Source organism: Eublepharis macularius, chromosome 8, assembly GCF_028583425.1.
Source record: "Eublepharis macularius isolate TG4126 chromosome 8, MPM_Emac_v1.0, whole genome shotgun sequence".
Taxonomy (NCBI): Eukaryota; Metazoa; Chordata; class Lepidosauria; order Squamata; family Eublepharidae; genus Eublepharis; species Eublepharis macularius.
Genome location: NC_072797.1, coordinates 103,478,587 through 103,491,819, shown reverse-complemented (window position 1 = coordinate 103,491,819; position 13,233 = coordinate 103,478,587). Strand labels below are relative to the sequence as shown.

The 13,233-nt window shown below is 43.2% G+C and overlaps 1 protein-coding gene across 2 annotated transcripts in view; it reads right to left on the bottom strand.

Moving 5' to 3' along the window:
- RCL1 (RNA terminal phosphate cyclase like 1) overlaps nt 1-7,755 on the bottom strand; it is a 37,074-nt gene extending 29,319 nt beyond the window's left edge. For both annotated transcript variants that reach the window (XR_008597489.1, XM_054986101.1), the window contains exons 1-2: nt 7,460-7,755; nt 3,214-3,285 (exon numbers count right to left, since the gene is read on the bottom strand). Coding sequence is in view for 1 of the 2 variants with exons in the window: in XM_054986101.1 (XP_054842076.1) it covers nt 3,214-3,285; nt 7,460-7,595 (208 nt within the window). In the remaining variant the exon portion in view is untranslated. The remainder of the gene's footprint in view (nt 1-3,213; nt 3,286-7,459) is intronic.
- Nucleotides 7,756-13,233: the final 5,478 nt, after the last annotated feature.

Genomic DNA, 13,233 nt, shown 5'->3' with positions numbered 1-13,233 from the left:
TAAAGTCAGATGTTTTGCCCCACCCAGTACTGGATGCCCATGATGTGTCAAAGATTCCTATGTGAAAACGTACATCAGCTGTGTGTTCCCCTTCAAAGCCAATGCAGCTGTGAACACTGCAGGTCCAGAGCAGGTTTGGCTGCAGCTATTTTGTCAGCCCAGAAAAGGACATGTTTTAAATGCCCATCTGCCTTGCCATATCCTGGGCAACGGAATGCAAATTGTATGTAGCAGAACAGTTTGAAAGCCTGCATCAGACACTATCAGGGCACTCCAAAGCCAAGTTATACCCTTCTATTGAAATCAATGGGCTAAAACGGATACAGCTCTTCTAAGAACTGCAGTGCAAAGCACACATTTAAAGGAGGCTGAAAGAGAGGGCAGGAAGGAAAGGAGCACACAGTCTGGCAACTGACCACCCAGTTGCCACAGGTGGAGGACTGAGACTAGATGAAAGTTTCTGGGAATAACCACAACGATCTAATGGAAACTGGAGTGTGGCATCTACTCCATAGCATCGCTATGTTAGAGCAGATTACCACCCCCAATTTAATTGTACATGATTGTTTTGTGTGAACTGCCTTGGAGATGCTTCTTGATTAAAAGGTGAAGTATAATTCAAACCAAATTCAATATATCTTTGTCCCCTAGTTTTGGGGCATCCTATGAAATATCCACTCAGATTTGTTTTCCCTACAAGTGCTTTATTTCAATAATAAATTAAGATGCTCTGCAACAGAACTGCATAACAATAAACAGAACTCTGCAAAAGAAAATGGAGGTTTCTGCCTGAAGCTGTTGGGCACAGGAGCAAAGTCAATGAAAATGTGGCAACTCAAAGTGGACGTTCTTCCCTCCCCTCCCCCAAGCCATTTTCTTGCCACATCTTCATGGCAAGAGAAGCACATGTGTGTCAGGCTGCCAGCACAGAAGCAATGTCAATAAAAAATTATTAACCCTAAGGCTGAGGAAGAGTTCTGTGTTGGTCCTAGCAAAGATGTTGTTTTACTTTTTCTGATTTTCATCCCAATGAGTTGTTGGGTCTGCTAGTTAGCTTTGAATGTCCTAACTAAAAACTCCACAGAAGCCAAATATAATATCTAAAACACTGTAGTCCAAGGAAATCATAGAACTGATTTATTTTAATGTTTCTAAGTCGACTGACATCAATGGATTTAGAAGCGTGCCATTTTGTTTTAGAATTGTACTATAAATGTTTAGGTCCTAAGGCAGATGCGACAGACAGACAGGCAGACAGACAGAGGAGGATTACCTCCTGTTGGGAAACTATAGTGCTAACTACTCAACCTGAATAGAAGCAAGTACTATTGATATAACTGGGATTTACTTCCCAATAAACATAGATAAAATCAAGCTACAAGCCCCTTTCTACACAATCCTTTGCCAAGCAAACATGGAAGGAAACTTATCCATCTAAGCTGGGCAGATTTTAAAAAGTCAGGTTTGCTATGCTTAATAGATTAAAATAATACTTTAAAAGGCAGTAACTGGCCATTCCTGGAAAGTAAACTCCAACAGCTATATTTGATTCCTAAAAACAGATCATTTCACTAAAGGACATACATGAAATAAAGGAGACCTGAGACAGAAAGTAGATTATGACAACTCTGTAAAGCACTCCCGTTTCTATCTCTGTGCTATGTAAGGGTTATGAACCATCAAGTAACACAGTCTTCACATTTCAGATAGCAGCCGACAGGCAGTCACTACCAACCACTCTCCAATATAAGCTTTACATTACCAACTTGATCTCAGTTGGAGAAATTTACTTCAGCCACCCCCTATTAGGGCTGCTCATACGGTTTAAAAACGCTGCAACAGAAGTTAGTTTTGCTTTCCTGCACTTACTTCTAGTGACTGTTTTCTGTAGCAAAATATATTCTGGACATGAAAACACGCATCAAGAAGCACATTCACTTGTAGGTAGGCAGACGGTGAACTAAGAAGTCTAACAAATTCACACATGAAAAATAACAAATAGACCTCATGACATAAAATCCTCACTTTCACCTGAACTTTCTTCAATGATTGGAATTGAGGCGGGGGGGGGGGGTACTTGTTATGCAATTCTCACTTTCTAGGTCACATTCAAGCACCCTAAGGAGAACTGAAACACAATGGCATGTATCATACCAGGTTGAAGCCTTCCTCCAATATAAGTGGTTCTTCCACTAGCTCCTTAGCCTGGCAAAAGACTTCAGTCTCTGTTAAGTTTTGCCATGGGTGTCTGGTAGAAACAACATGCCATCGTTCGTACCAAACACTCATGAAAGAAGATCTATCTAAAAGAACATCAAATGACTGTAGATGCTATTCAGTTCTGCCACAGTAGCAACAGTTTCTTTACTTCAAAGGGTGGAGGAGAGCATCTTCATTTTTAACACAGGTGGTGTTAAAATTCATAACTAGCCTGTTCAGTACACAAAACGTTTGAGCTCTCAGCATTTATCTGCCTACAAATTAAATGCCCTTTCCAAAAGAAGTTCTTCTTTGGGTTAGAATACTGCTTTACACCGTGCATGCAGAGAATTCTCTAACTTTATCCCCCTTGGTTTCAGCAGATCAATCGTAACTTGCCAACCTGACTACTTTTAATGTATTACAGTTTCCCTTATTTGGATGAATTAATTCTCTTGATTGTTACTTGTGAATGCTTTAGGTGGCGGTCATCTCCCACCCAGATCTAAAACGCTCTCGAGTTTTTCACTATGTTTGGGAGGAGGTTGATCTTCTATGACTGGTGCCATGCAATGTGTACGTGGCAAATAAAGCTAAATCACGGTTCCTAGGGTACAATATGCCATTAGCACACCGATGCCAACATTAGAAGCTGAGAAAGAAAACTGATGAGCTCCTTTTCTGAATGTTCTCTGAGGGAATTTGTGAATATCTAGCTGGACGCTGAATCCCAGCCAAGGCGACTTTGCCCTTCAGTCTATTTGTTCTTCTTCTGTGTACACCAACTATGTTTTTCCCCCTATTGTGTTAGTGTTATCTCCCAATTACTCTGCAACAAAATTGAGAAAGAAACTGTAAGACTATACACAAATTTGCAGAAAAACACTGTTCCTGACACTGGTCGCATCTGAATAATTTCTACCAGTGGATCTCTACTACATTACAGATGAAGCAACATATGAAAATAAACAGAAGCTTCATAACATATAGAACTATAAAGACATATATAGTTACCTGTTTGGTTAATTTCAATCCTAGATCCATTGGTTATTTTGTCAATCAGCCTTATAAAATTTGCTTCAAAATCTGTCAAAGAAACAAAGATTCTTAACATCCATTCCAAGAACCATGGGAATTTTTATAAAACCAAACATCACACACAACATGCTGTCCTAAAAAGGTTTTCCTCATACAACCTGTAACTTGTAATCACATGCTTAAAGCTGACGAGCAACTAAGATCTACCCTCACTTTAGGACTAAGATAACCAGAGAAGAGTATACCCTTCATACGCCCCACCCCAAAACCCCTTAATGCTGCAAATCTAGGTGCACACACACACTTAGGTGTATGCTCCACTGAACCCAGTTTGTTTTTTTGCCAAGTAAACAAGCACATGATTGGGTTGCAAGTCATTTGTACAGTGCTGCACAAGACGAGTACATTATTGTTCCAAACCAATGTCCTGTGCAAGAGATTAAACCTCTGTTCTTATACACAGCATCCTTAAAAGATAATTAAATTCCAAAATAATCAGTTTTTCAAATGTTTATCTTATGAGGAAGATACTTCCAGCACCAGAGTCATCATTTGCTGTATGCACAAGATGGCAAGACTCTATCAAATAACGTGATCAATGATGCTTGATGTTGCAAAGGAATGAAAGCTGATGGGCTACAAAAAAAGGGAAAGTATCTAACTGTTGAACTTGAACTTCTGCTTACATTATGTAACAAAAGCATCCTACTTCTTCAGCCCTAGTGATCTCCTCCCCCTGCCTCACTCACCAAGTCTTTGCGACCCTCTCTGTCCAGGCTGCCCCCCACATATACCAAAGGCTTGCTACTGCAAAATAAAACATCCCAGGTTTTTGCAGTCATTGGTTAATTAAGACAGCAGGAAAACGGAACATTTGCTGAATAGCTTAACCTGGGAGAGCCAGACTCAAATGACCACTCAGCTATGCAAGCCTGGTGGGGGACGTTGGGCCAGTTACACCCACTCAGCCTATCCTACTTCACAGAGTTGTTGTGAGGGTAAAATGGAGGGCAGGAGCGCGATGTAAGCTTTTGAGTCCATATTGGAGAAAAAAGTGGAGCTGATGTGGTGCAGTGGTTAGAGTAGTGGAATAGGACCTGGGGTGACCAAGTTTGAATCCCTCGCTCAACCATGGAAGCCCAACACATGACCTTGGGCCCATCACAACCTCTTAGTCTAACCTACCCTCATGAGGTTGCTGTGAAGATTAAATCAAGGAAGGGAAAGCAATGTGAAAAGCCACTTTGGGCCCCTGATCAGGGAGAAAAGCAAGATATAAATAAAAAGCACTTGTGTACAGAAATACCCAATGAAAATAAGGGCAATACATTCAGCCAATATTCACTTTGTCCCATTGGCATATTTTTGGATATACTTAATAGCACTTAGCTTGCAGGCTGTTCAGAGGTAAAGGAGGATAAGTGCCTATAGTGATTTTAAATATCTGTTTCCTGGTTCTATTAATAAAAACAAAGTAGAACCAGGTTCTTATATGTCTTTATAAGGTCTTGCAGCCCTATCCAGAAGATATCAGGAAGGTGCTTTGCCAGGCCTCCTCTAGAAGGCCATTCTGTAACCCGGGAGCCACCACCAAAAAAGCTTCTAATAAAAGAAGAAAGATTTCACAGCTGCAGTTTTTTCCTCTCCCTGCACAGGAAGCTGCACTGGCTCAAACTGCATGTTCTGTGTTTCTTTTTAAAAGGCACATAAATCATATCTTTCTTTGCTCAAGCTCTCCTATGCTTTGCATGAAAGGAACACTAAACAAGGTATTTTTAGTAGAAGCAACCCAATATTACTTACCTGACCACCTCCTCAGCAGAGAAGTCAAAAGGAGGGATTGGGGCTGAAGCACTAAATCCTTCCTGTAACTCAAACTCCCCTTTGTGTGTGTGTGTGTGCTATGTGCCCTTGGGACTTAGACTTTTCGTGACCCAATGAATTGACCTCCAAAACATCCTGTCATTAACAGCTTTGCTCAGGTCTTGCAAACTGAAGGCCATGGCTTCCTTTATCAAGTCTACCCATCTCATATTGGGTCTTTATTTATTTTTTTACAGCCTTCAACTTTTCCTAGCATCAATGCCTTTTCCAGTGGTCTTGTGATAGTCTCAGTTTCATCATTTTAGCTTCTGGGGAGAATTCAGGCTGGATTTAATCTAGAAGCCACTTATTTGTCTTTTTGGCTATCCATGGCATCTGTAAAACTCTCCTCCACCACCATTTCAAACGATTCAATTCTTGTCCTGTCAGCTTCCTTCACTGCCCAGCTATCAAATCCATATATAGTAATGGGGAATACCATAGTATGAATTATCTTGATCTTGGTACATATCCCTAAATCCTTAGAGACTACCGATGCATGTGAAGTTTCCCCTAAAATTCAGAGCAGAGGCTGCAGCTCAGGGTTTAAGCACGTGCTTTGCACACAAAATGTCCCAGATCCAACCCCTGCATTTTCAGTTAAAGGTGCTAGCAAAGAGCTTTCTCTGCCCATGACCCTGGAGAATTGCAGCCATCAGTCACAGCTTTTTAGAGCTCTTTCAGCCTCACCAATTTGTGGGGATAATAATAACATACATTGTAAACCACTCTGAGTAGGCATTAAGTTGTCCTGAAGGGAGGTATATAAATCAAATGTTGTTGTTATTGTTATTATTCATATAAACTATTACTGAGCCAGATGGACCAATGGAGTGATTCTGGCAAAGGCAGATCATATAGGTATAGTTGCCAGTCCAAAACCAGTAATAGTTACCTGCAACACTACCAATTAATATATATTTATGAAACTTAATACCACAGCTTTTCTCCAAGAAATTCAGACATATGTACACAGGACTATACCAATTTTATTTTATCAACAATCCTATGGGTTAGGCTGAGAAACAGCAAGTTGTCCAAGGCCAAGACTGATGGATGAGCCTAAATGTATAGCTAAATCTCCACACAGAGGTCCAAAATAACAATGCATTCCTTAGCACAGTTACAACCTTCTTAGTCAGCTGAAGTCCATGGGTTTAGAATTCTAACTCTGTTTAGGATTTCACTACAGCTCTCAAGCGGGGACAGTCAAGACCTTGTCTCTAAGGTAGGTACAAATGTTACTAGTATACGTTTCTACAGTCTTAGTACTGTCAAGCATCTTTCTGCCACAGAATTGTGAGGCACAGAACCATCTTTTAAGGCCAGTCACTGGCAACTGTAGCTTCCAGGTTATGACAAAGCATTCTGCGTTGGTAAGCAGCTCAGCCAACAAAGTGGATGTGGAAGCTGCTAATAATTCTGGCCTGAGGAGGAAGTGCGCCAGTCAGAAAGATGCTTAGTGCATAGGAACACTCCAGCAAATACTGCAAAATAAGAAGTTGAGTGTGCATGTACCCTTAAAAACACTTTAAAACAAGACTTAGGGTCAAAAGCTTTGGGGAGTAACTGCATTATGTTATTAAAGTTGTAATTCTATGCAGTGCCATACCTGGGAGCAATTGCCATTGAATTTAAGTGACTTTTAGTCTTAAGTAAACATGTGTAGGATTGTAAATTATGATCAATCGACATACTATCTGTTGTGGAAGAGCCCTGTTAAATGCTGTGGGGTGAATGGGGTGGGGGAGTTTCAGGATTTGGAGGTGGGATAGACCTTTTACTTCAGTTGCCTGTTTTACTCACTACTAGCATCTTTCCTTAGTTACTAAACTGTTTCTCCATCTTAGCAAAGGCTGTCTAAAATGCATCAGCTGACTGCACACCCAGCTACGGCCAGCTGATACCACAACTGTCCAGAAAACTACTGGCAAAACCATCACTCCTTTTTTTAAAAAAAGAAGATAAAAAGCCCGTTGGTATTCGATTAAACAGATGGGCACAGGAATCGTTCAGTGGTGGGGAACAGCTAAGATTCCATCCCACCGATCGCTGCCACCTCAAAGGAAGGTTCTCCCCGTGTCAGTCGTGTGGAATACAACACAGCAACGCTCTCGCTGCGCCCCGCTGAACACGAGCCGCATGAAACCCCTCGACCCTCGGGAGTCGCACAAGCGCTCCACCCTCTCAACGCCGATCCTGGGCTGGCTGCAGCTCCGCGGGAATTCAACCCACCCGCCACTCTCCCCTTCTTTCGCTCTGCGAGCCTCCGGCCGCCTGACTCAGCTCCGCCCGCGCCCTCCTCTCCCTTCTCCTCCTCCTCCCGAGGGATGCGCCCTCCAGCCCAAGGCTCACCAACCTCTGAGGCCGGGGTTGTCATCCTTGGCCCGGATCCTGCGGATTTTCACCGGCCGCCCGCTCAGCGTGGAAAGCACCAGCCGCTGCCGCAAAAAGTTGCAGCCAACATAACTGAGGGAGTGAGGCTGGCTCGCCATGTTGCCGCTGCTAGGGCAGCAGCGAGGAGCCCCGCCAAGCACCAGCCAGGGAGCTCGCCGGCAGCGTGCAAAGCGCCTCGTTGTTATGGTCGCGGCACCGCCGTTGTTGCCCCGCAGTGCCCAGCGCGCGTCCACGTGGTTTGGAACAGGAAGATGGAACGCGGAGGCACGGGCGGGGGTCAAAGGGGAACGGGGCGGGGCTCCCGGGGAGGCGGGGTCGCTTTGCTGGGGAACGGGCTGCGGTTGCAGCTGCGGCGCTGGCAGCGGCGAGGCGAGGCTCGAGGGAGGAGGCGCAAAGCGCTTCGTGCCTCGAATACGCGACAGACAGACAGACAGACAGACAGCCTTCGCGGCAGTGTTAAATAATCTCCGGGAAAGGCGCCACTGTGGCTCAGAGGCAGAGCATTTTATTCAAAAAGGGCCTTTTTCTCAGCTAGGAGGACAGTATTGTAGGGAAAGGATCCCAGATGTTTTGCTGATGAGTTAGGATCCGTACACTTCACCATTATGTTGCCGTACATATTATCTGTTGCTTTAAATATGTACTCCTATATACTACCTGTGCTTCATGTGGTTTTAATGTAAAGTCCTAGAATTTATTATGTTCTGTTTCAGCAGTTCCTCAACTCCGTATTAGATCCTTGCTAATACTATGTCTTTGTAAACTTGTATTCATTTATCCGATGACATTGTTTATGGAAATGTTCTTGACACTGTATGGAAATACCTGCCCTTGTCCTTGCTACCGATTGTACTAATCTCATACTATGTAATCCCCCTTGAGTCTCAGTGAGAAAGGCAGAATATAAATGACATAAATAAATATATCCTGTCTCTCTCACAAATGGAAGCGGCTTACATCGTTCTCATCTTCATTTTATCCCCACAGCAACCTTGTGAGCTACCTCAGGCTGAGAGAGTGTGACCGGCCTAAAGTCACCCAGCAAGCTTCCATGGCACAGGTGGGGTTTGAACCTGGCTCTCCCAGATCCTAAACTAGCACTCTAACCGCTACACCACACTGACTTCTGCATCTGGGAGATAGTCCCAAATTCAATCACCCGCACTGCCAACTAAAAGGATCACTCAAGCCCATATGTACATGTTATAGTGAATGCATGTGCATCTTGGATGTACATGTGTACGTCTGGTTGTATTCTGGGTGATCTCCGGACCCTACCTGGAGGTTGGCAAGCATGTGTGTCTAAACTGCTGTCAAGTCACAGCTGGCTTATGGTGCCCCCTGCTGGGGTTTTCAAGGCAAGAGACTAACAAAGGGGGGTATAGTGACCCTGAAGTTCCTTGACAGTTTACCATCTAATCACTAACCAAGGCCAATCCTGTTTAGTGTCAAAGATCAGGGAGTTGGCAACATTACACATGTATAAAGAAGAATCAAGTGTACACTACCCAGATTGTACACATGTTCCCAGAGCTGTAGAAATTGATTAAAAAAGACCTTGGGGAAGGCACCACCAGTCAGGGCAGGCAAGACTGATCTAGATAGACCCAGTAATATCAGTTTAAGACAATGGGTTCGTGTGTGTTAACCACAGTATTTTCAGGGGGGCATGTAGCTTGGAAATAAAGCATCTGATTTGCGTGCAGAAGGTCCCTGGTTCAATCCCTGGCAGTTAAAAGGATCAGGTGATGTGAAAGAGATTTACCTGAAATTCTGGAGAGCCACTGCTTGCCAGAGTAGACAATACTAATCCTAATTACCTGCTTACTGATACTAATTACCTGCTAACATCTTCTCCACAGTTGATACTGAGAGATCTCTGTCTTTCGGTGCTACACCTCTGAAGATGCCTGTCACCGCTGCTGGCGAAACATCAGGAACTACAATGCCAAGACCACGGCTATATAGCCCGGAAAACCCACAACAACCATAATACTAATCCTCATAGACCAGTAGTTTAACTCAGTAGTCTTGCACACATGTTGAAGTGAACATGTAGATCCTATATAAATGTGTACATTTGTTTGTAAGGGAAAGCCAACATGCATTTACTTTAAAACCATTTGCCCATTGGCTGTCCACATGTACTGATGGGGCAAATAGTGCTCCCACAAGGAAAACAACCTCTCCCCATGGGTTACAGTCCTAATTAGGCCACATGTGCATGAGAATTGAGTCCTAATGGGGAACTTGCGCAAAACTCCCAGATAACAGCGTCTTCCTGGTGCGATTTCATGCAAGAAGACAGTGTCTTCCGGGTCTCACACGATGTTCCTCAGGCAGGTAAGATGTGTGGAAACGGCCCTAATTGTGAGTCAGTTTTCCTTCAGGCCCAGTAATTTTCTTTGGCTATTTCCCACTGATTTCCTTGCTCCTCTGTTATGGTCTTGCAGCTGAAGCAGACTTATACACAAATCTGAAACAACTGAGAACTGCTAAGAGAACTCCGCTATTGTAAATTATATCCATGTGGCAAAGGCTCCACATAGTTATTACTATTTAAGCAACCATCACCAGGCTAGCACTACTCACAGGACTTCACCAGATGATATCTCAACTGCAGTACTACTCTATAAGCAGCAGGGTCAGCAATACCATTAAGCAAGGTGGCAAGAGAGGCTTGACACACCATCATTAAAGGGCAGCAGCCTGTTAGTTTATTTGCCACCATGGGATTGGCATTTGGACGTCTTGCACTAAAAAAATACACTTAAAATGTCTTGGGCAGGCTCTAATAAGTAGCTGGTCATTTGTATGATGTGGCAAGTCTCCGCAGAAGCACTTCAGCATCCTGGAAAGAGCAATATCCTTGCAGTGACAAGCTGGTCCACATGCTGAGTCACTTAAATACATTGTGGCAATTGCCTAGAGCCCTTTAGCACCATTTGGGAGCATTTTTCAAGTGTAAGAGTACCATAAGTGACTTACCTCATATTCTTAACTGCCCGTTGTATGCCCAACCTAGGACCAAATTTCTTTCTGAGATGTCTGACCTTTGTACCCACTCAGATTCCTAGAAGATTGTAGTTCTACTAGCCGATTCTGATGCTAATATATCCTACAAAATGGCTTTACATGCCCTGGCTGCAAAAAAAATGCGGGCTAATGCTATGCTTAAGGGATTAAATTAACACTGAATGTTGTGGATTTTTAGTGTTTTGAACTGTGTTTACTTTTATTGTCTTACCTGAATTTGACAACTGAAAATGGTTTATTGGTTTTATTTAGTTTTAAATTTTACTGTTTGGATTATGTCACATCAATTTTATTCAAACATGTTTCTGTTTTTATTCTTGTTATTGTGACTTGTAATGGCCTATGACGAAACACAATAAACCTTTACTACTAAGTGTACAATAAGAAGTAGCCTCACTCTGCTTACTGACTGGGGGGTAAGTAATTTTCTGTAGATGACTAAGAAAAGAAGACAATAGTCCTTAAAAAATAGGACAAAGAGGCTGCAAATCCCTTTATGGCATTCCTTGTTTTCCCCTGTGCTGTTAATGGAAGTGTTGGATCCAACATTTTACTTTCTAATTTAGAAAATTTACTAATTTAGGAAACATTTTAATATTTGTATATAATGTATATACTTTATTTTAAAAGTAGAATTTGGAGTTTTGCAACTACAACCCTTGATTGAAATGAAGGATTTGACAAAATAATGGAATACAACGGATTCAGAGTTGTGCTGAATGCCACTGGCTGGCAGTTTAAATAACATGTTAAAAAAATAGGAAATCATGTCTGTGATTAATGCCACTTTACAATGGGACAAAATAATTGTGTGAAACATATAACTGCTCTGAGCAAATTTTCTGCTACTGGGAAGTACCTTCAGCCTCAAGCACCATAGAACAAGACAAGGTTGTGTTTATGGGTTTATTACACAGTGTATGCATTCACGAGACATTGGTTAAATATATATCATATGATCAAGTGGTTTAAAAGTTGTAAGCTTTTGCACAAATACACCAGGAGAGGCACTCAAGGGAGAGCTGCCAAATGCACAGAAACATCCTGTATTAAAGATGCAGTTAAGGGTGGATTGACCATTAAGACCATTGAGAAGATGCCTTGTAGGCTGATCATGTGCCTCCCCATGGGGCCACACGAACCTGGGGGTAAGCCCTCCACCCAGCCTGCCCCAGTCGCAAAAGAGGGGCAGACATGAGCTGGAAGCACAGGAAAGGAGCCTGATTGTTCCTCATCACTGGGAGGGACAAGCACCCTCCTGGCCCAGCCTCTCCCAGGCCAGCCTTGCTGTGGTGAGGCATGAGTTTGTCCCACCTATCCTCACTGTGGAGACGGATTAGCCAACCTGGCCTCACCCCATCTGGCTGCCCAGCTTGGCCAGGCATCTCCTTGCTTAGGGCTGCCCTGTCAGGCAGTCCCTCCCTCCTTTAGGGGGCAGGGGGGGCCTTTTCCAGTGTTATTTCTCCCCCCCCCAATCTGTTCCTAGAGGTACTGCAAAGTGATTTAAGGTAAGCCAATATCAAACAGGGCAGTGCCTACAAGTGAAACCATCAAGAAATCCTGCATATGCTGCACTGAGCTACTTGGGTGAAATACAGGGATAAAGAAATAATATATTTCAAAGCTATCTTGCTCCATATTCTCAGGATTCTCCAAATACCTCGCAGCGATTGCAAAAGTGAACCAGAAAGCAATCTTCCGAAACAGGATTGCTCAACAGAAAACAAACAAAGGCTATGCAACCACCTATATGACACACTGTGAAAATAAAGTCAGGATTTAGCAGCTACGAGACATTGGATGCTTCTCCAGAAAAAAGAACATGACTTTATAGAGATGTGACAACTTTGCAACCTTTTTATTTCAAGTTACAACTGGCCATTTGCTGAGGGACATCGGACCAATTAAAGTATAAACAAGAGCAGTCCCTTTGCTCCAGAGACTCAGCACCAAACCTGATATAACCCAACCGATCTGCTATTAGACTCTCCTGAGTGTGTGTGTATTTGCAAGGCTCAAACGGGCAAATCACACACATTCTCCAAGTTGCGATGTGGTATCATGGTTTGTTCCCTGGAGGGACCGCGGAGGGGTGGGGGTTTGAGAACAAGAAAAGTGACAATGGGGGAAAGAATTAAAAATCCCTCCCTACCTTCTTAATGCTGGGAAACCTTAAAAAGTGATACCTTTCCAGTCTGAAATGGTTCAGCTATTCTACTGTCTTAGCATTCTTCCGCATGTATAGACCAGGCCTTAGAAAAACATGAATAGGAAATGATGGGGAAACAAAAAGGAAGACGAAGTAAATAGAATCCTTTCAGTAATCCTACCCACACTTTCTTACCTCTTCCTCCATCTTATAGGTGGGTTTCACACAGAAAAACTAGTAAAACCAACCTCAGCAGAGACTAGTTGAGGTAGGTGGTCAGTAATTAGGCTACCCATCATGCCTGTGTCCATCTCCATTAACAACATTGCTCTTATGCGCAGTGGTAGAAAGAACTTGAAGACCAGAGCTGCTTCACAGAACCTCATTGGTCCCTGCAACAGCTGAGAAGGCAGCATTTGGGTGCCACAACAGAGGGGCAAAAAGCCCTGCTTAACCATGCTAAACTGAGCTAAGACTGAGCAGCCTCTTGACTCCTCCTCCCAGGCCATGCGATAAGGCAGAGAGAGCATTCTTGTTTGTGATTGCTGTTC